We start from the raw sequence: 21,686 nt of genomic DNA, 5'->3' as shown, positions 1-21,686 counted from the left end.
AAGGCACAGAAGATTCCAGAACTGGTCAGTCTGGGACTCTGAGTCCCTGTCAGCTTCTCCCCAACTCTGCCCCCTACCGTGGTCCCCACCGTTCCTTCTCCACACCAAAGCTTCTTCTGGGATTGGTCACTTTCCCATCTGAGGCATCATTCGCTGGTCTCAAAATGTTTGATGATGAACAACCCAACACCGCTTCCTTTTAGGGGTTGTTCCTTCATCAGATGTCTTTGTAGATGGTTGGCTTTCACAGAAGGCCTTGGACTTGTGGCTCTGACTGGTGCTGGATGCCACTCTGGGGACCCCAGAGCTGTGAAGACACAACCACTGGCCCAGGTGTGGCAGGCAACTGTGGCATGGCTCCAGGGCCAGTTTGCCTGGTTCAGGTCCCAGGTCTGCATTCACCGGCTGTAAAATCTTGGATAATCCCACCCACTTTTCTGTCTCTGCACAGCTTTTCCACCTGTAAACACTGCCATGACCGTCTGTACCTCACATAGTTTATAGCATGTATAAATTAACCATATGATGTGTGTTGAGTGGACCTCAGCACACAATGTGGATGCTCTCAAATGTTTCTAGCCCCAGCACTCCCTCCTTAAGTCCGTCCCTTCCATCTTCAAAAGCACCGAATTCTCTTAGATAGATCTTCATCCCCCCAACGTAAGGCTTTGAGCTGTACAAAACTGCAAATACCAACAGGAGGGCTAACGTTCTAAACTGCTATCAGCACTTTACGTGATAGAATGAACTAAGGACCTAAAAAATGATGAGTTACCATTCCTGAGAGCTTCCCATATGCCAGATGCTCTGCTGAGATCTTCACAAACAATCTCATTTAATCCTCATGCAACTCTGAGGTCAGTACAAGTATTGTTCCCATTATACAGATGGGGCAACTGAGACTCAGGGAAGCCGAAGAACTTGCCCAAAGTCACACAGCAAATGAGTAGTGGAGCCTAGATTTGAACCTGGATGTTACTAACTCTTTACACTATAAAAAATAATGGCTAATAGGTGGAGTGCTTTTGATGCAGCAGATACCACTCTAAGCTTCATTTTTATGGATATAGAAACTAAGGCTCAAATAAATAAAGTCAGTGGCCCAAGGCCCACAGGTAGTTAGTGGTGAGTTAGAATTCATGTCCACTGGGTCTGATGCAAAAAGTTGTGCTCTTGATGGCCCTGCCCTACTGCAAAGCTCAACGGTACTACCCAGGGAAGCAGGAAGGGGCTAGGTCAGGAGACTGATATAAAAGACAAAAGAATTCCTTCTTCAGAGTGATGCATGGTTGCCCAGGTCCCCTGCAAACGTGGCCTTTGCCAAGACCCCTCTCACGACACTGTTAGATGGAGTTCATTATGTATAAGGGGAGACGACGAAACAGCCCCCATCTGCTTCTCCCAGATGCATGAGTCATTCACAGGGTGGTGCGGCTAGGTGAGGACTATGGGCCCCACAGCCAGCCAGCCTGCGTTTGAGTCCAAAGTTTGAAGAATGTAGGTAAGTTACTTAACCTTTCTGGGCCTCAGTTTCCACATCTGTGAAATGGGGATATTGATGGTGACTGTCTTGTAAGGTTGCAAAGATTCAGTGAGTCATTCTGGGCAATTGGTCGCCACACACAGTTCTTGTTGGTGATTATGATATATTACCACTGCCAGAGAGTAGCAGAAACACCTAAGAGTATAAATCCTTGCAGGATAGAAACTCTGGCTTCATGTGTTCTGTGTTTCATTCAAATCCCATGACAAAGTTAAGGAGGAAGAAACAAAATAAGGAAAAGAAGAAAATTAACCCCAAATCAAAACACCCAAACCCTCCAGTTGAACGAAAAACTTCTAGCTGAGAATTCTATTGTTCTAGCAGCCTGAGCTTCAGCCCAGGATTCCAGGGCCTTCCCACTAGAGGGCGACATCATGGGGGAGCCCATCAGAGCCTGTCTTTGGAGTCAGACCAACCTGGCTTCCAGGGCTAGCTCTACAGTGTGACCTTGAGTTCATGGTTTCACCTTCTGAGCTTCAGTTTCTTTACATATAAATTGAGGACACTGATATTTGGGCCACAGCCCTGCTGTGAGGATTAAATGAGAAAAACATTTGTTAAACACGCCACACATACTTGGTTTCAGTCAAAGGTGGTGGGCATCATTATTCCAATTGTTGCTGTTTGCTGGGAGGCGTGTCAAGGTTAGATATCCAGCAGGAATTGATACCACTGGGTTCCTGGCTCTGTCCCCAAGTCTGCCCCCTATTGCCCCTGAGAGGGACCTTTGGCTCCACATGGCCACAGCTGAGTGACCCCCTCAGGAATGGGCTACAGGCTAGTGCTTGTGAATCTAAGTCATTTTCTTCACTGACAAACAGAAAGGGTCAGAAGGAAAATCAGGCCTGGCTCCTTGTTCTCTAAGGCTTCTTCCCAAACGCATCCAGATCCAATTTTTTCACCATCTGCTTGCGGCCCTGAAGCCCTTCCCAGGCGCTCCTGGTACTGTTAGATAGCGTTCATCATGTATAAGGGGAGACTGTCAAACAACAAGGCCATTTTTTGGATAAACAGCCAAAATTTATACATAAAAATGAGTCTTATTTTCTTCAAAGGAGGCAGATACCTGGGAGGCTGTGTGCAAATTCAAAACATTTTGTGAACTTTCCCTTGGGTTCCTCTTTAGAGCCTCTGACACATTCTTGCTCACATCCTCAGAGTTAAAATGCCCTCTTCTTTTCAGTGTAGATTTCATTTTGAAATAGCCGAAAGATATCGGAGGCTGAGCCTGCGAAATAAAAAGGGTTTAGTCATGCAGGATAATGACACTTTGGAATAAAAAAAATAATAAGGTTATACTTAGAAAATATTGATTTACCTTTTTTGATGCCATGTAATCTGGCTCTGCAATCAGCAGCACAGAGGTGGACTTCTGAACTAGCCTGAGCGATGGAAGAGGAAGTGGAATAAATTTTGTCCTCCCAAGGAAAACACTTTGATAGGAACAAAAATACCCATTTAGATATAGGACATGTGATCCATTCATTTAAAAAAGAATTTGATCTCATGGCTCTGTGGACACACCTCATATTTCAATTATTCATATAGTTTTTACTTGAGCAGTTGCTGCTTTAAGAATAATGTCATGTCTTTTGCATGCCCATATCATTTGGACATTTTCATTCTCCCTTCTTCTCCCCTCCTTTCCTCCCTCCCTCCCTTCCTTCCCTCCTTCTTTTCTTCCTTCCTTCCCTTTTAGGCATACGTCGAGACAATTAGACTAAAAGATGATGAAATTCTCAAGGTACAAACCAAAGAAGATGGAGACGTCTTCATGTGGCTGAAGCATGAAGCTACTCGAGGCAATGCGGCAGCTCAGGTAAAAATGCGTTCCACAGTTTTGGAAAGTCTCTCAGCCACGATAGACCAGGTTACGCCGTGATAATAAAGTATCCCAAACCTAGTGGCTTAACACAACACCAGTGTATTGTTGTTCTCTGTTGTTCTCACTACACGTCCAATGGGGGTGGCATGGGCTGTGCTCTCATAGTCCCCTAGGAGCCCAAGCTAACAGAGGCTTCACCAAAACATGCTTCCAAAGCCATTGCCGCAGGACGACGCCGCGACACATCACAGGCTGAGTCTTAACGCTTCTGCTCAGAAGGGGCACGAGTCATTTCTCACATTTCATCGGCCAAAGGAAGTCAGCTGGTCACTCTTGACCTGAGTGAGCCGGAAATGTAGTCCAACCGGACCCAGAGGAGAGCGAGCCACGATATTTATGATCAGTCCTAAGACTACCATCAGACATTTTAGTGCATCAGATAGAAATAAAAAGAAGCATCTTGGGGTGCAGGAGAGATTAGGTGGGCATCGAGAAGAAGGCCAAAAAATCAGCTAAGAGAATAATAGAAAATCTGTGTTGCATGTAAGACCAAAAGGATCGACCTTGTCTCCTGAACATGTTTTGTCTTTTGGATAGACCTGTAAGAGGTACAAGAAAGGGCAGACGGCTGGGAGGACTCCCCCACCCCATCTGACTTCTTGCCCTGATTTCACTATGAAGAAAAGTCCTTATGGGAGCCAGCTAAGGCTGACTGCACTGGAGGAAGGAAACCTCCTTCCCTAAGGATGGATTTAGCTTTTGCTTTGTGTTGCCAGTGAGCACAGTGTCAGGAAGAGCCTCTGCTCTGGGTCTGCTAAGCAGGCAGAAGACCAGAGATGGGAAAGAGAAAGAAAACCAAAGAACGCATTGACAAACACTTCAGAGACCCTGTAGTAACAGGTCTCCCACCCCTCCTTAGAGGTCTTCCTAGCATCTCAGAAGATGCTTTCCTGGAAGTTATAAGGTTTTTTTTGGGGGGGTGGAGGATGGAAGAGAAGAGAAGGAGATGAGAGGAGAAGTAGAAAGAAGGAAAGAAAATCAAGGCCCACAAGGGGCCAGAATGATAACAAATGTTGCCTGTGGCTCCGTCTTGGGCTCTGTCCCAGCCTGCAGTCTTTCTAGTTCAGGAAGGAATTCCAGTGCATAGTTCGGGAAATGCTGCTGCCGGATTTCATGGGTGCTCCAGAGCTTGCGTGAACATTCCTAACAAAGACACTTCTTCCCTCCTTCATTCAGCAAATCTTTGTTGCGTTGCTTCTATGAGTTTCTGTTGAGTTCTGCTGGGTGGGAGCTGGGGGCACAAGGGCAGACAAATAACGTCTTGAGATCCCTACCATCAAAGACCCCCAGCCTCGATCGAGTCTAATGGTGGAGCCAGCCATGTAGACAGATGCTGGGATAGTGCTGTAGGGCTATGCCCTGATATGGATGTGCACAGGCCTCCATGCTGTTCACTGGGCCAAGAGGACGGACAGTACCACCCAAGGAGAGGGCATTTCACGAGAGCAGACAGTGTGGTTGTTGATCCATCAGCTCTGGCCTGGGCGCAATAGATTACTTCACATACACACACACACACACACACACACACACCACACACATACACACCACCAACACACACACACACCCCCCACACACATACACACACACACCACCCTCCCACACACCCCACACACATACACACCCCACACACACACACACACACCACACACATACACACATACACACACCCCACACACATACACACACACCACACACATACACACACCACACACACATACACACACACCACACACACACACCACCTGCATACACACACACACCCCACTCGCATACACACACACACATCCCACACACATACATGCACACACATACACACACACCCCACACACATACACACACCCCACACACATACACACACACACCCCACACACATACACACACACACCCCCCACCAACACACACACACACACCCCACACACATACACACACACACCACCAACACACACACACACACCACACACATACACACACCACCCCCCCACACACCCCACACACATACACACACCCCCACACACACCCCCCACACACATACACACACACACCCCACACACACACACCCCCCACACACACACACACCCCACACACATACACACACACACACCCCACACATACACACACACACACCCCACACACATACACACACACCACACACATACACACACACATACCCCACTCGCATACACACACATACATCCCACACACATACACGCACACACATACACACACGCACCCCCACACCCCACCAACATACACACACACAGACCACACACATACACCCACACACACCCCTACACACACACCACCCACACACACACACTACCCACATACACACACACACCACCCACCCACCCACCCACACACACACACACACCCCACACACATACGTCCACACACACACCCCACACACCTACATGTACACACATACACACCCCACACACATACACACACACACTCCACCCACATACACACACACACCCCACTCACATACACACACATACATGCACACACATACACACACCACCCACACACACACACACACACATCCCACACACATACACACACACACACACCCCGTCCACATACACACACACACCCCATCCACATACACACACACAATTTCCAACTTGTGTTAATGACTTGTATTTACACCAGTTCATCTTCAGGGCTCTTGTCCCCAGGAGGAAGATAACATGTGTCTACTTAAACCTTGGTTCTCAATATAAAAACATTTTAAACTAGGTTTGCCTTCCCCCCTTTTTAAAGTCTTGTTTATTAAGCATAACACAGGAAAGTCATTATTCTAAATTGCTATTGTCTTGAAGCAACGGTTGGCCCAGATGCTGTTCTGGGGCCAGCAAGGCGTGGCCAAGAACCCGGAAGCGGCTATCGAGTGGTACGCCAAGGGTGCCCTGGAGACTGAGGACCCCGCGTTAATATACGACTACGCCATCGTGTTATTTAAGGTAAGAATCACTCAATTTGTGCTGAAATTGCACAATTTCTATCAGACTTCCCAAGTGGTTTCCTGTAGGCATGCAGGCAATCAGGGAGCCTGTAACTGAAGAACCTTAGGACATGCTTCTGTCAGTCTGGATGGAAAGGGGTATCTGCTGAAAAGGCAGAGTCAGAAGCAGTTCCCTGCTCTCTTTTTTAATCATTTGTCTTACGTTTGACACCTGGATTCTCTCTGCTTTTGCAAGGACTGGCATTCTGGAGAAGACACCCATATTTTACAGATTGGTACACGTCCAGCAGCCCCAAAGGTGCTGCAAGTTCTCTATCAGGCAGAGTTATCATTGAATTACAGCTAAGACTAAGTGCATGTTTGGGCTGGATCCCAACAGTCCCGTTGATCGATACAAAGATCTTGGTTTTAAGCCAACAGGAGAGCAGTGGGACGGATGGGAAGAGCACTAGCCCAGGAGATAGAGGATGGAGTTCAAATCTCTCCTCTGAAACGATTAGCTGCATCCTTGGACTTATCCGATCTCATGAGACGCTGGTAATGACCACAGATGGAGTGAAATAACCTAAGGAAGGGGCTCCAAGAACTGTAAAATGCTTTACAGAATAATAATATTTCACATTGATTGATGCGGTGCTCATTACCTGATGTACATGTATTAACACATTCAATCCTTGAGACAACTTTGCGAGGTAGGTATCACGGTGTATTATGATAGCTGTTTATATGTGTGGTGACAGAGGCTCAGAAAGGGTTTGTAACTTGCCCAAGGTTGAACAGCTGGTGTGTTTCAGACCTGGGACTGGGGTGCTCTTCACCCCTGAATGCAGAGACATCAATTCACCAATCTTGGAAAAGCTGTTGGCTCTAGTAAGGAAACCCTTGGTCCCTATGTCCAGACCCAAAGGAGGCAGCTGCCCACAGAGAGCGAGTGTCTTCAAACAAGGACGTGGATGCACGTGGCTGAGCTCCTCTCCAGAACCACAGCTGTGGCCGCTCACTGACTAACAACCATGACTCTTGCTACCTTTCTGGCCCTCCAAGTCTTAAAACCTATTGGTTGTTACGGTTTCCAAGTTTAGAGCCCAGACTTTTTCTTTGTAGTCGTTAAATCAACATAGAAATGGTTTGACTCTTAGCCATATGCCAATGCATTTGTATATTTATATAATAAACACCCATTCTGGGCTGACAAAATGCCAGACTCTGTGCTAGATGGAGGGACATATGGATGCATGAGCCTCTTCCCTAACCTCAGGGGTCTCAGATACTCGTGGGGAAGACAGAGGACTGAGACAGGCACAGAGGAGAGGCACCAGTCCACCAGAGTTGGGTCTGGCCACTGCCCAAAGTGCAGAGAAGATAAAGGCATGACTCAGACATTACTTCTGCCCACCAGGAGCTTGAAATCTAGAGGGAAAGCGAAAGACATAAATAAATGATACGGGAGGTGACAGGATGTTTCTTCAGGGTCTGATTTCCCAAACCTTAAAGCTTTTTTGGTTTTCCTGCATTCTAAGTTATCTCTGAGTGGGAGGATGGAAGCCCTTTATCTACATCTCAAGGCAGATTTTTACCTCTGGCCAAAGGTGTCTTTAAGTATTTTCAATGTAAAAAAAACCCATACAAAAAATGAACTTTCCAAACATGGAGAACGGGCAATGTGCTCTCGGCTTGTTGTCTTGTGTGGATATTCGGCTTATTGTATTCAAAGATGGCGCCATGATGACGGCTATAGTTTGTCCAAGACGGTCAGATACATCCCATTTCACATCCACATGAGGACGGAGCTTGAACTTTTACTGCAGCAACTGTCCTCCATGGATACATTCAGTGGATGAAGTTATTGAGCACTTGCTATGCATCAGGACTTCACACTTCTCTCACTTTACAACTTCCAGTACTACTCAGACTTGCGCATAGCGTGTAGCCTTTGTGCAAGAACTCACCCCACTTCTGATTATATAATTACACTGGAAAATCCCTGGCCTAGAACTCAGAGTATCTGAGTTCTGGTTGCAGATCTAACTGCGAGGTTTTGGGTAAGTCAACCCCTCTGGGCCCCAGTTTTATTCCTTGAAAACAAAGAAGTTGGAGAAAGACTTTGAGTGCAACCAGGTTCTGACATTTTGTCATCCTGGTCGTTCTGTTGCTTTCCCCGAAATCCAAAAAGGTTGTCTCATTGCTCCATCCACTTACTACAAATAGCCGTCATGTCCTTTTGTCTTTCCTCTCCTTCTCTAATTAAACGAAGTAATGGTGCACTTCTGAAAAATATTTTTATCTTCCACTTTGCTTCAGCTCATCGGTTTTATGAAATAGGTAAGTTAAAATCGAGTAGAAACTCATTGTATGTAATTTAACCTTTATTTGGATTCACAGTTTTATTTTGGGTCCTGGAAAACTACAGAGACGGATTCTGCAGTATGTTTTCTGTATCCTGTAAGGAGGTTACGGATCATTATACTTTCTCAGCATGGGAATTAAAATATATAGGAGAAAATACAGCATGGCAGTTATAAACTTGGACTCTGGAGCCTGCGTTCAAATCCTGCCTCTACTCCTTGCTCACTGTGTGATTCTGGGCAAGTTTCTCTGATGAGAATGATAGCAGCACCCCGGCTGGGGTTGGGAGGATTAGATATGGCAGGAGAGTTCTTGGCCCACGTTAATTAACACAGGAATGTTTGCTAGTGCTCTCTTCATTTACTGTAGAGCTAAGAATTTAAATAGAGTTAATAGCTGTATTCATTGCAAAGCCCTCTAACATTATATCACACGTGACCCTGTCAAGCGCTGAGTCTGAGACCAGGAGGACTCCAGGGGCTGTGTAGGTCAATAACAGACTCTAAGTGAGCTTGGAAGCATCGGGGTTTTCATCCGGCTCCTCTTACTTGCCATCTGCGTGGTCAGAGCTCTGTTGAGAGAGCCCTCAGGGACCCCTCCTGCTCCACCATTTTCCCACGTGGTCCTGCAGACACCCCCGCGTGGTCCCACGGAGTCCTGCCCTTGTAACAAGAACTCCAAAGCCACATCTCTCTCTGTGATGCACAAACCACCTCTGCTGGAAAAACTTGATTTTGCTGGAGGCAGCTTGTCAGTTTGGCAGCGTCTGAGGGAACAGATTCTAAGGGGTCCTGTCTCCTTCACCACTGGCTCTCGAGCTGGTTCTGAAGCCACAGTGCTCCACCTTGGGGACTCCCACGAGGACGCTGGAAGGTTGCAAATGACAGCCTGATAACTCTTGACTGTCCGACACAGATAAAGTGCTTTGTCTGCTCGCATATTAGGCAGTCCCCAGAGAAACACAGCCAGGATGACCAGACTCATTTAACCTTATTCATGGCTTCTCCCAAGAGCACCTGCGGATTAACGGGAATATGATTCACTGGACCATCAATGGGGAATTTTTATGGATGCTAAGCTGGGAGGGTGAGGTTTATTGCCTCTCTTCTACAAATATATGCAAAATAATGATGATGATGATGATGATGATGTAACAGCTCTGTATATAGAAATTTTCAAGATTAGATTTTTAATTGAGAAGGCTTGGGCTTTAGTATCTTCTATTGAACACTGACAGATTGGTGTGATGGTTTTGCGTGCAACTCTGCGTTTATTTTCTTCGTGATCATTGCTGTTTATCATTGTTTAGGGTCAAGGAGTAAAAAAGAACAGACGGCTTGCCTTAGAGCTGATGAAGAAAGCAGCTTCCAAGGTAACACTTGTGCATATTGTCAGAGGGAAACATTTCCACCACACACACCCACACTCTTACAAGTCGAGGAGAGTGAATGGCCAGCCTTCTGAAGAAGGTAGAAATGCAGTGGGGAGGGAGGAGTCGCTGGCATTGAAGTGATTAGTCATTTTTGAGCTACAACATATACAGAAACCTGCACAATGAGGATGGCAAAATTCGAAAGCCAAACTCACTTTCCAGTCCATAGAATTCAGACCGATTTTATTTGAAGGCTAAAATTATAACCAAGGGCTGCCCTAGTAACAAGCAGCAGCAGGGGGGCTCTTTGAAATTGAATGGGTATAAATGCCATTGAATTAGGAAAACCAAAAGCCTGAATCCTCTAAGGTTAACGCTGTTGTGTCCAATGCTCATTTGCTTCTCCGTGCTTTAACAAAGGGGCTGTTTATCAAGTTTATTGCCGAGTTTAGGAATTATTTTCCTTTTGTCACTATTTACTCTTCAAAGTTACCTTCAAGCCAACTAGTTTAAATATTGCACTACAGAATGGAGGTTATGATATCACCTGTGAGGGGACACACACACACACACACACGCACACACGCACACGCATGCACACAGGCATGCATGCATACATATCCCTGCGTGCAAACCCCCAATGCATGCACATCCACACGTGCACACTCACATGTGCGTGCATACAGATTTTTTTTTTTTAAACTTGAATTTTTTTTTTTTTAACATCTTTATTGGAGTATAATTGCTTTACAATGGTGTGTTAGTTTCTGCTTTATAACAAAGTGAATCAGTTATACATATACATATGTCCCCATATCTCTTCCCTCTTGCATCTCCCTCCCTCCCACCCTCCCTATCCCACCCCTCTAGGTGGTCACAAAGCACCGAGCTGATCTCCCTGTGCTATGCGGCTGCTTCCCACTAGCTATCTATTTTACATTTGGTAGTGTATATATGTCCATGCCACTCTTTCACTTCATCCCAGCTTACCCTTCCCCCTCCCCCCTCCCCATGTCCTCAAGTCCATTCTCTAGTAGGTCTGTGTCTTTATTCCCGTCTTGCCACTAGGTTCTTCATGACCTTTATTTTCCCTTAGATTCCATATATATGTGTTAGCATACTGTATTTGTTTTTCTCTTTCTGACTTACTTCACTCTGTATGACAGACTCTAACTCCATCCACCTCACTATAAATACCTCCATTTCATTTCTTTTTATGGCTGAGTAATATTCCATTGTATATATGTGCCACATCTTCTTTATCCATTCATCCGATGATGGACACTTAGGTTGCTTCCATGTCCTGGCTATTGTAAATGGAGCTGCAATGAACATTTTGGTACATGACTTTTTGAATTATGGTTTTCTCAGGGTACAGATTTGCAAGTAAACGGATTGGTAGAAACCGTAATTTTACAACCTTGACAGGGCCCTTTATAGCCCTTCAGGCTCTTGAATGTACCTCCCTCCCCAAGGCGGATAATATTTGCCCTATCAACAAAGACTCCTAAAGTAACCATGCCCATTTTTCTTCCTCAATTCCCTTTCTTTAGGGAGCTCAGAGTGTCTTTTTTCCTGTAGAACAGGAAGATGGAGCATGGAGTAAGAATGCCAGGAGGCTTTTTCTCCACCTGTGTGGTTTCTAGAGGACACGTGACCCAGGAGAAGGGAACCACTGAAGCGCACGCCAGCTCCTGACCCTGACACAGACTATAGGGCAGAAATAGAAAAGCAGCTTAATGGTGGTCATTGAGGGCATGGTTCCAGAGCATCCTAAAATGGGGAAGTAATGGGGCTTCCTGGCAGGTGTGAAATTTGCATCTCTTTAGCATGCTAGTGGTGAATTGTTGTCTAAGGTGCTTTATTCTGAATGTAGTTTTGGCAGAGCTGAGATGAATATTGGAGGAAATGCAGTTTTATGGCCTGGAGTACTCGCATTCTTAAAAGTGTTACATGATTCTCACCCATTCATTCTGCAGGGAGTTATTAAGCCCTTCCTCTTTGTCAGGCACTGTGGTGAAGCACAGAGTTTGATTTTTGGAATTAGCTAAAAATCACTTGGATACAGCTGGAAATGTCCGGAATAAGGTGTGAGCATTAAGAAATAAAACAAGATTTCTTGTGGGGCTCCTGATCTGGGTCCAAATACAATTTCTAAAGGACATTCTGGGAATGTTTTGAGTGATGGCAGGTACCTTTGAATAAAGCTGTGTGTCTGGAGGTGAGCATTGCACAAGCCATTTTGATATGTATTCCATAAGCTTATTCCAAAGCTGGTTCTTGCCACTATATATCACGTGGTCTATTACTTCATGGAAATGCATTCATCCTGCAAATTCTCAGGAGGCTGCCTTGCATCTGGTACCGTGCAAGGCTCAAGAAGAATGCCTCTATGACTGATCCTCAGCACTGACACCATCCCAAGTGTTGACTGTCTTGAGGGCCTACGAATCTGAACCCTACTCTTGATCCTCAGGGTGTAGGATTTGGATTCTGTTTTGTGTGTCATCAGCGTTCAAAGGATGGCTTTCATTCGTTTGTCGAGTATTTATTGAGCACTTACTCTACGCCAAGTACTAACATAGGTGCTTGGAATACAAAACAAAGATCCCTGCCCTCATGGAGCATCTGTTCTAATGGGCCTTGTCAGTTTCTTTCTCCTGGTCTTCCTGGCACCTGGAGTCCAACGTGAAAAGTAGGAGGTAGAGCATTTTAGGAGTCGTTGCAGACTGAAAAGGCTGCAGGCTGGTATCTTGGCATCCATTATTGAGAGATACCTGTCCTTCACTTCTGAAAGGGGAGGCAAAAGAGGTTTGGTTCCACACTTGGACCCTAACTTAACCTGTCTCACAGATGCAAGGACACTCACTGTTTGCTTCTCCAGTCCTTTTCTCCCCTGCTTGTCCATGGTCTCGTAGATCTGGCAGGAAAGGAGGAATCAGAATGCCCGGGTTTGCGCACTTACACCCCTGCAGGGCTCCTGAGCCTTCAACAACCAGGCTGGAGCAGGTGGGAGCATCTGGGGAGGGCAGAGGCAGGCCCCTGAGAGCACCAATCAGCAAGAACAAGGAGGCTTAAGACTAGACGCACATGAACCAGGCCTTCTGTGGTACGGTCCCAATTTAGACACAGTTCTGAAACCACCCCCCTCCCCTCTGCCTCAGCCCCAAGCAGTCCCACAGCACCTGTGCTTTACAAGTAGGCCATTGCGGCTGCTTCCCACAGAGGGTTTGTTGGTGTTCAGGGCAGAGTAATCAAAAGATGGGCAGGCAGGTCACCTAGAAATCATCCCAGCCAGGGCAGGTTTCCGGCCTCCTGTCACAGTTGAGCGGTCATGAATTTCAAGGGCATTGTTGATACTGCAGGGCAGTAAGAGGCCTTCTGTAGACGAGGGCATTGCGTAAGAGCCCATAGGGGCTGAGAGATGATTTGGGGGCCAGCATCACTGCTGAGCTGGAAGGCAGAAATCCCAGCAGCAGCCGGGTGAAATCCTCCTGGGAAGACGCTGAGGCAGCCTCATGTTTTCCAGCACTTAGCTTTTCTTTAATGCCATCTGCCCCCAAAAAAGAGACAGGAAAGGTTTTTCTCAGACTCAGGCAGAATGCTTTCACAACAGTTGATTCTCTCTGGGTTTGGGTTTTTTTGGGGGTTTTTTGTTTTTTTAAAAAAAGGAATTCCTTTCTTGTTGTTCTAAAATCCAGGGATTGCATCAGGCAGTCAATGGCCTGGGATGGTATTACCACAAATTCAAGAAAAATTATGCCAAAGCGGCTAAGTACTGGTTAAAAGCAGAAGAAATGGGGAACCCAGATGCATCATACAATCTTGGAGTCCTGTACTTGGATGGCATTTTCCCAGGAGTTCCTGGAAGGAATCAAGTGAGTAAGACTTGAGACCAGCTGTGCAGCTGGTCAGTCACTTAGTCATGAAGCAGGTGTACTGTATGCCCAACCCAGACAAGGCCCCATGGGTGGTTCAGACACCACCCAAGACACAGACCGTGATCTTGAGGAACTCAAGTGCCCAGTTAGGGAGACAAGATGGTGAAGAGCAAAGGCTGGCATTAGCCAAACGCCAAGTGTATGCTAATTGCTGTGACCCAGACAGTTCTGGAAAGGGGAAATAGTGAAGGCCAAAGCAGTCAGGAAGGCTTCATGGAGGAGGAAGCCTAAGCTGGGGAGAGGAGAGGGAGATGATGCAAGGTGACAATGAGAGAGAGAGGGTGCGGAGATTGATGACTGATCTTACTGGAAGCAAAGAAAGCTGGGTCCAAATAGGGTTGCCTGGTATGAGACCAGATTTAATAATAATGTAAATAACAATAACAATCTTCAGTGTTTGCCGAACACTTCCTCTAGGCCAGACGCTCACAGACACTTTCCGTTCCGACTTTCCATGTCATCCTAACTACCCTCTGGGATAGTTACTGTTATTATATCCATTTAGCAGAGTAAGCAACTGAGGCTCTGAAAGGTTTCATAACTTAGAGTCATACACTTAAGTGGAATCAAGACCTGGTCCCCATGTGAAATGGAAACCCCTTGTTATTAATAATAATATTGATGATGGTAATAATAATCTGAGCACCATTACATTCAACAAATTAATTGAATGCCCACCCTATGCCAAGCACTCTTCCAGGCAGTGGGGATACAGCAGCAGACAAAACAGTCCCTGCTTTGGGGAAGTTTACATTCCAATGGAGCAGAAAGATAATAAACAAACAAATATATAGTATGAGGGCAGGTGGGATAAGTGTTATGGGGAGAAATAAAGCAGGATAGGGAGGACCGAGAAGGTAGAGATTGGGGGATGCTATTTTATAAGGGAGCTCAGAGAAGGTCTCTCTGATATTGTGACATTGTACAAACTCCTAAAGGAGTCTCGTGAATGTCTGGGAGAACATTCCAGAAAGAGGGAACAGCCAGGGCAAAAGCCCAGAGAAGAAAGCAGGTTTGGTGTGCTTGAGGAATAGCAGGGAGGCTGAGCTGGCAGGACCAGAGAGCAAGGAAGGTGCGAGGAGGTGGAAAATCAGGTCAAGGAGGCAGCTACGCTGAGCGAGATGGGACAGCTCTGAACAGGGCGGGAGACGCTGTGTTTTAACAGGTTCCTCCTGGATCCTGGTGGAGACTGGGCTTGAAGGAGACAAGAGCAAGAGCCAGGGGGTTAATGCTTTGAGTCCAAGTGAGAAAGGATGGGCAGTATCAGAAGAGGCACTGAGATGTGACTAGATTCTGGGTGTATTTTGAAGGTCAAGGCATCAGGATTTGATGATGATTGGATGTGAGGTGTGAGGCCAGGAGAGGAGTCAGGATGACTCCTGAGTGTTTGGCATTTATTGAGATTGGAAGAAAAGGTAGCATTTAATGGGATGGGCAAGCTCTAGCAGCAGAGTTGGGGGTCGGGAATCAGAAAAAAATTATTTTTTGTGAAGCGCCATACCAAGCCTCGAATACACGTTAGCTCATTTAATCCTCACACCATACTTTCATGCTAGCTACTATCAGAAGCCACATTTTTCGGTTGCAGAAATTGAGTTATTCTCTTAGTTGGAGAGATTAACTAACGTGCCCAAGGTCACGCAGCTAGTAAGGAGCAGAGCCGGGATTTGAACCCAGGCCTGTCTGACTCCAAAGCCCATACTTAAAAATGGCAGTTAACTGCCTGGGAAAAATAATAGTAATCAGTGGAATGTATACCAGTCTAAGTGTTTGTTTTCTTTTTTACCTCCACCTCTCTCTGACTACTAGGAAGCTGTATATTTTTATGCATTGCAAATGTCTTTTACCCCTCCCACACATCTGCCAGAATGGATTTTTTATTGTCATATTCTAATTCTCACCTTCCTACTGGAAATGCAGTTTTTGTGTCTGAGTTTGAAAAAAGGTATTAAGCAAGGTTAGGGAAGTAAATGCCTGAAGTTTCACCTGGTGTGACTTTTGATGCTGTCTTCTGTCTGGCTGGCAGGGGTTACGTGAGGATCTGATAAGGTGATAATAATATTCGTAGTGTCTTGTTATCTTATTTATTGGGTAAACTTAACAGAATAGCTGCGGTCAAAGTTATCATGTAGAGAGGCCAGCTTCTGTGATTGGCTGTCTTCCTGGAACTTGACTTGGTTTTCTTAAAGATGTTAGAAGTTATACCTGTGATAATATCAGGCGTTAAGTGCCTCAGGACCTTAGCTCTGATGAAACCAGCCCAGGAGGACTTCTCACTAATGAGACTGACGTTTACTCATCTCTTTACAGACGTTAGCTGGTGAATATTTCCATAAGGCTGCACAAGGCGGACACATAGAAGGAACCTTGTGGTGTTCTCTCTACTATATCACAGGCAACCTGGAGACATTCCCTCGAGATCCCGAGAAGGCTGTTGTGTAAGAACCTGCCAGATATTGTGTATGAAGGGAAAGCCATATATTCAATACCATATTCACCATGCCTGAGAAAATAGAGTTTTCTTTTATTCTTTTTTTCCGCATTAAAAAAAATTTTTTTTTATTTTAGGCTGCGCTGTGTTTTCATTGCTGCGCGCGGGCTTTCTCTATTTGCGGCAAGCAGGGGCTACTCTTCCTTGCGGTGCGCGGGCTTCTCTTGTTGCGGAGCACGGGCTCTAGGTGCGCGGGCTTCAGTAGTTGCGGCACGCGGGCTCAGTAGTTGCGGCACGTGGGCTCAGTAGTTGCGGCATGCGGGCTCAGTAGTTGCGGCACGCAGGCCATAGAGCGGGTGGGCTTCAGTAGTTGTGGCACGTGGGCTCAGCAGTTGTGGCCCACGGGCTTAGTTGCTCCATGGCATGTGGGATCTTCCTTGACCAGGGCTCGAACCCGTGTCCCCTGCATTGGCAGGCGGATTCTTAACCACTGCGCCACCAGGGAAGCCCTTTCTTGCATTTTTAAAAATTCATCTTTATTTTTATCAGTTACACATGCACATAAAAAGCCAAGTCATTTGAAAAGACAAAAATTAAAAACAAAAAGTTAATTTAAAAAAGTAATAATTTGACAAGAAAAAACAGGAAATCTCTGCCTCTCTCCCACACACTCCATTTCCTGCTCCCTGGAATAAATCACTTTTCGTCTTTTAATTATTTCTTTTTTATTTGCCTCTATGTCTAAATAACATGCTTAAACCACTATTTCTTGTTATACTCATTATAGGCATTGTCTAATGATGTCTCACTGGGAAAGATAAAGAGATATAGTTTTTTCACCCTGCCACCTCTTGCTACCCTGCATGCTCATGCTTCCTGCCCTCTCCCATCTTCCCCATAAATATATCACTGGTTTGGTTGGATTGGGTTTACATTATTATGGGTAATAATGGGTTTACATTATTATGACAGGGTTTACATTATTATGACAATTTAACGCTATTCGCAGCTGAACCATGTAGTATACTGTGACTACTCTTTCTTCCTTGCATAACTTTTTGTTTTCTATGGAATAATAATTATTTTTTATTGTTATTTATCTGCTTAGCTCTGTCTGTGTATTTATCATTTCTCTGTACTCGATCTCCACATTCTCCTTCCATCGTCTAAATCTCTTCTCAGTATGTCTACACCCATCAGGTACTCTGTTGATTTAATCTTCTTGGCAATGTCTCTCTTGGAGTCTTTGTTTAGGAAGAGCTGTCCTTCTGAAATCAACTTGCTAGAACTCTTAATAAAGATTATCTTTTTCCATGTTAGTAGACTTTTTTCATTAGGTACTTTTCACATCGTTTTTTCCCCAAAATGACAACTCCTAAGCATTCATTAGAAAGGGCACTGAATGCAAGGCTCTCAAAATGTATCTTTCTTTATCTTCTTAACATTCAGTTCTGGTTTGTTGCTCCATAAAAATTCTAAGAAGCAAAATATTCCCCAAGTGAGATTTATTGAAATCATACAAAGTAAAAAGCAATATTTAATTTCCATAGTTTGGATATTTTCTCTTCTGTTTCCTTTTCAGATGGACAAAGCATGTAGCAGAGAAAAATGGCTACTTGGGCCACGTCATTCGCAAAGGCCTCAACGCCTACCTGGAGGGCTCGTGGTAAGTTAGATTGAACTTTCTCAGTCCTTACCTTTCAATCTGTCAGTGTAGTCTTATGAGATGGAGTCTTAAAATGAAACCGAAAAAGCAATTTGCAGGGAAATCACAGCCTCCCAGTAATGATATTCAGAGTATCACCAACTGATTGGCTGTTGATTAGAAAACACAGCATTTCCATGTTTAATTATACACAAAAATTAGTTCTCTAGAGGGAGCGTCCGCATTCATCAAATTGAGAGACACATGAATACGTTGACTTCTCTTCCCTTCAAGCTTGCTCTTCTTGGTTTCAGAGCCTGGAGACAGCACAGGGGATCCTAGCTGACCCTCTGCCTCTCACTGGCAGGCCACAGAAAGTCCAGGATTTCCACCTTGTTTGTGGGAAGGAGCAAAAGCAGTGTGTTTAGGGCTCAGGCTACATCTTCCAGTAGATATTTTATCGCATCTTCCCTAGGATTGCTGGAAGTCACTCACCAGACCTCCAGTGTCACAGCCAAACAGACTCTTTCTAAGCTTCTTCTGATGGAGTTAGCAAATTTCATCCTGTGCTGAATGGGATGAGACCCTGCACATGAGGACTTGTAAATGCCCCTCATTTGCAGTTACTTGATTTTACAAATAAGGGCACAGTTCTCCAAGCTCTACCTGAGTCCGTCTTTCTGTTTTCTTCTGTCAGCCCTCGAATTCTGTCTTACTTTTCCTTGGGCCATATTTTCTAGGCTCGTTTATTGCCTAAATGATCTGGGTATTTCCATAATAACTAAAAAGGATATGCAAATCAGCACATATCCCATCCGTCCACCGCCTCAAAGACATTAGAGCAGACCTATCACTGATCATACTCGGATCCGAACCTTAATTAAAAATTAAAATATAAGTCCCAGAAAGCGCCATTTTCTTCTTTGGTCCATGGGTGCCCACGTAATCAACAGATAGCACCTCAGTGAATCAGAATCTCAAATTAGGGAATTCAGGGAAAATGAGCCCAGGGAAAACAGCACTGAATAACAATGTTTATTATTATCATCCTTTAAAAGTTTATCATCTGTGGCCTTACTTTGCATAATCAGAAAGAAATTTTTTAATGAAATGATCATTTTCCAATTGATACACCTTACAATTTGTGGGCTGTTTTATTTGTTTCCCAAGTAAGCTTCAGTTCATGAAACTCCCAAATTTGACTTTTGTCCATTTCTACTTCTCACCCTCCAAATTCCCCACCCTTTATTCCCCACAACTTCTTAGGGGAAATAAGCATTCAAATATCAAAATGTTTATATGTGGGGTTTTCCCAAAGGGAGAGCACATCTGTAAACAACCCCCAACACACACACACACACACACCCCCCAAGATGTCTGACACTTTCCTACAAAGAGAGTATCTGCTAATAGCTTATCTTTCTTGCCGACTTTTGAATTTAACATCACAAATCACTTCAGGGAGCGCATTTAAAAATTGGCTGTGAAGGTCAAGAGGAATTAAGATTTCGTGGCCTGCTGTCTTTCTTAGAATATTCAGCCACATCACATGATTGATTTTGGGGGAGGGGGAGCTAGGGATTACGTTTGTTCTACACTGTTGGTGAGTTTGGGTTGAGTTCAGCAGATATTACTGGGTACACGTAAATGCAGGGTGCCTTGCCATAGCTGCGGGGGATGCCACAAGTAGGGCTGGGGGAAGTCTGCTGCCTCATCTCTTCCTGGTGCTAAACTACCTGCAGTTTCTCAGATGGCTCATATTCTCTCTGACCTCTGGGCCTTTGCACTTGCTGTTCCCTCTGCCCAGAAATCCTGCTTAACTCCTTACTCCCTTTTGTCCTTGGATGGGTCATGATGGCTGTTTACTTGTTGATTGCCCTGTGATGTGTATCCCAGTGCCCAGCACTTAATGGCAACTGGGGAGTACTCAAAAACTACTGAGAGAATGAATTAAGGCAAATAGATGGAACAACTGTAACTCAAGAGCCATGAGCAGTATATAAAGTGCATCAGGGATTTGGAGGAAGAAAAGATGCTACCTGGCTTGGGGGACTTAGGTCAGCTTTTATAATGGAGGTAACAGATGATATGGCCTTGGGGGATGGGTGGAATTTCCACTTAGTCATGCAGAGAACAACACTTTTAGTGAAGGGAATCGCAGGAACAAAAACAAAGAAATAGGAAATTTCAGGGTATGTCTAGAAATTTTTAAGCCACCAGTTTACCTTGAGGGTAAAATTTGTAAAAGGGAGTGCTATATGACACGACCAAAGAGGTGCTGCATTATGGAAATTTAAATAGCGGGTCATATACTTTTTACTTAGCCTGTGGAGCAGTGGGGAGCCCTTGATGGTTTCGGGAGAGGGTAGTGACATGACAGAGCTGGGTTCTGAGATTCCTAACCAAACATCTGCGAATGATGGTGAAGAGAAGGGAGAACCTGAAAGGGGGAGCTAGTTCAGAATCCAGGTTAAAGGAGCTGAGCTTTTGAGCTGGAGCTGTGACCTGAGCCAGGTAAGTTGTTTTCCCTTCTTTTATCACACAGTAATTGATACATACCAAATAGTAGGTGATATGTAGGTAAGTTCCAGAGTATAAATGAACAATAAAATGAACACCTATAACCCTACCACCCTACTTAAGAAAATGAACTGTCAAAGCCCCCTGCGTGTTCCTCCCAGATTAAACCCACCCGTGGCCCCAATATCCAGAACGAACCATTGTCCTGAATATTATTGTTGCTCTGCCCCTTGCTTTCTTTGTAGTTTTGCTATATATGGATATATTCCTAAGCAATAGATTTGACTTGTTTCTGAGCTTCATATCATTAGAATCATATTATATATAATTCTTCACTGCTTTTTTTTGTTATTGTTTACTTCACCTGATGTTTCTGAGATTCATATCTTTTGATACATGTACCTGTAGGTCATTCATTTTCACTGCTGTCATATACCACAATTTATTTACCAGTTCTCATATTAACTTGCATTTGGGTTGTTTCCCATCTTTTTTTAAGAACAATGTGGCCATGAATATTTTTTATGCATATCCTGCCACAAATAGGAAAAGTTTCTCTAAAATATGAACTTAGGAGTGGGGTCACAGGCTAACCATATGTTCAACTTTACAAGATAATGCCAACTGTTTTCCAAAATATTTTACCAATTTACGGTCCTATCAACCACATATAAATATCTGTTTCTTCATATCCTTGCCAATTTTGATGCTGATGCTAAGTACTGTTAAAGATATGTCTTAATCTGGACTTGAGACCATTTCCTATCAACAGGAAGAAACACTTAGTATCCATTATAGTGGGACTATCTTTGTCAAAATATATTTGAGACAAAGTGCTTTTCTCTCTTCCTTCTCTCAGTGCCTCCAAATGCCTCAGGGGTTAAACTGGAAATATATGAGCGTTGGCTTCCCCACACTGCAACGTGGAATTTTTTGGGTCCCATCTATTTTGTTGTAATAGAACTAAGTCATCCATCAATGTCCCAAGTCCATCCCCTTGTTTCATTTTCTGTGAGTGAATTTATTCTGGACGTT

General features: G+C 44.7%; 1 protein-coding gene across 2 annotated transcripts in view; it reads left to right on the top strand.

The window, feature by feature from the left end:
• The window catches only part of SEL1L3 (SEL1L family member 3), a 99,860-nt gene that overhangs the window by 58,562 nt on the left and 19,612 nt on the right, over positions 1-21,686 (top strand). The window contains exons 12-17 of one of the 2 annotated variants that reach the window (XM_061191293.1): positions 3,243-3,362; positions 6,254-6,394; positions 10,052-10,114; positions 13,816-13,992; positions 16,366-16,493; positions 18,069-18,152. In XM_061191293.1, coding sequence (XP_061047276.1) covers positions 3,243-3,362; positions 6,254-6,394; positions 10,052-10,114; positions 13,816-13,992; positions 16,366-16,493; positions 18,069-18,152 — 713 coding nt within the window. The remainder of the gene's footprint in view (positions 1-3,242; positions 3,363-6,253; positions 6,395-10,051; positions 10,115-13,815; positions 13,993-16,365; positions 16,494-18,068; positions 18,153-21,686) is intronic. The other variant, XM_061191294.1, reaches the window with a different exon arrangement.

This window comes from Eubalaena glacialis, chromosome 5 (assembly GCF_028564815.1).
Source record: "Eubalaena glacialis isolate mEubGla1 chromosome 5, mEubGla1.1.hap2.+ XY, whole genome shotgun sequence".
Taxonomy (NCBI): domain Eukaryota; kingdom Metazoa; phylum Chordata; class Mammalia; order Artiodactyla; family Balaenidae; genus Eubalaena; species Eubalaena glacialis.
This window is presented reverse-complemented; position numbering and strand designations above follow the sequence as displayed.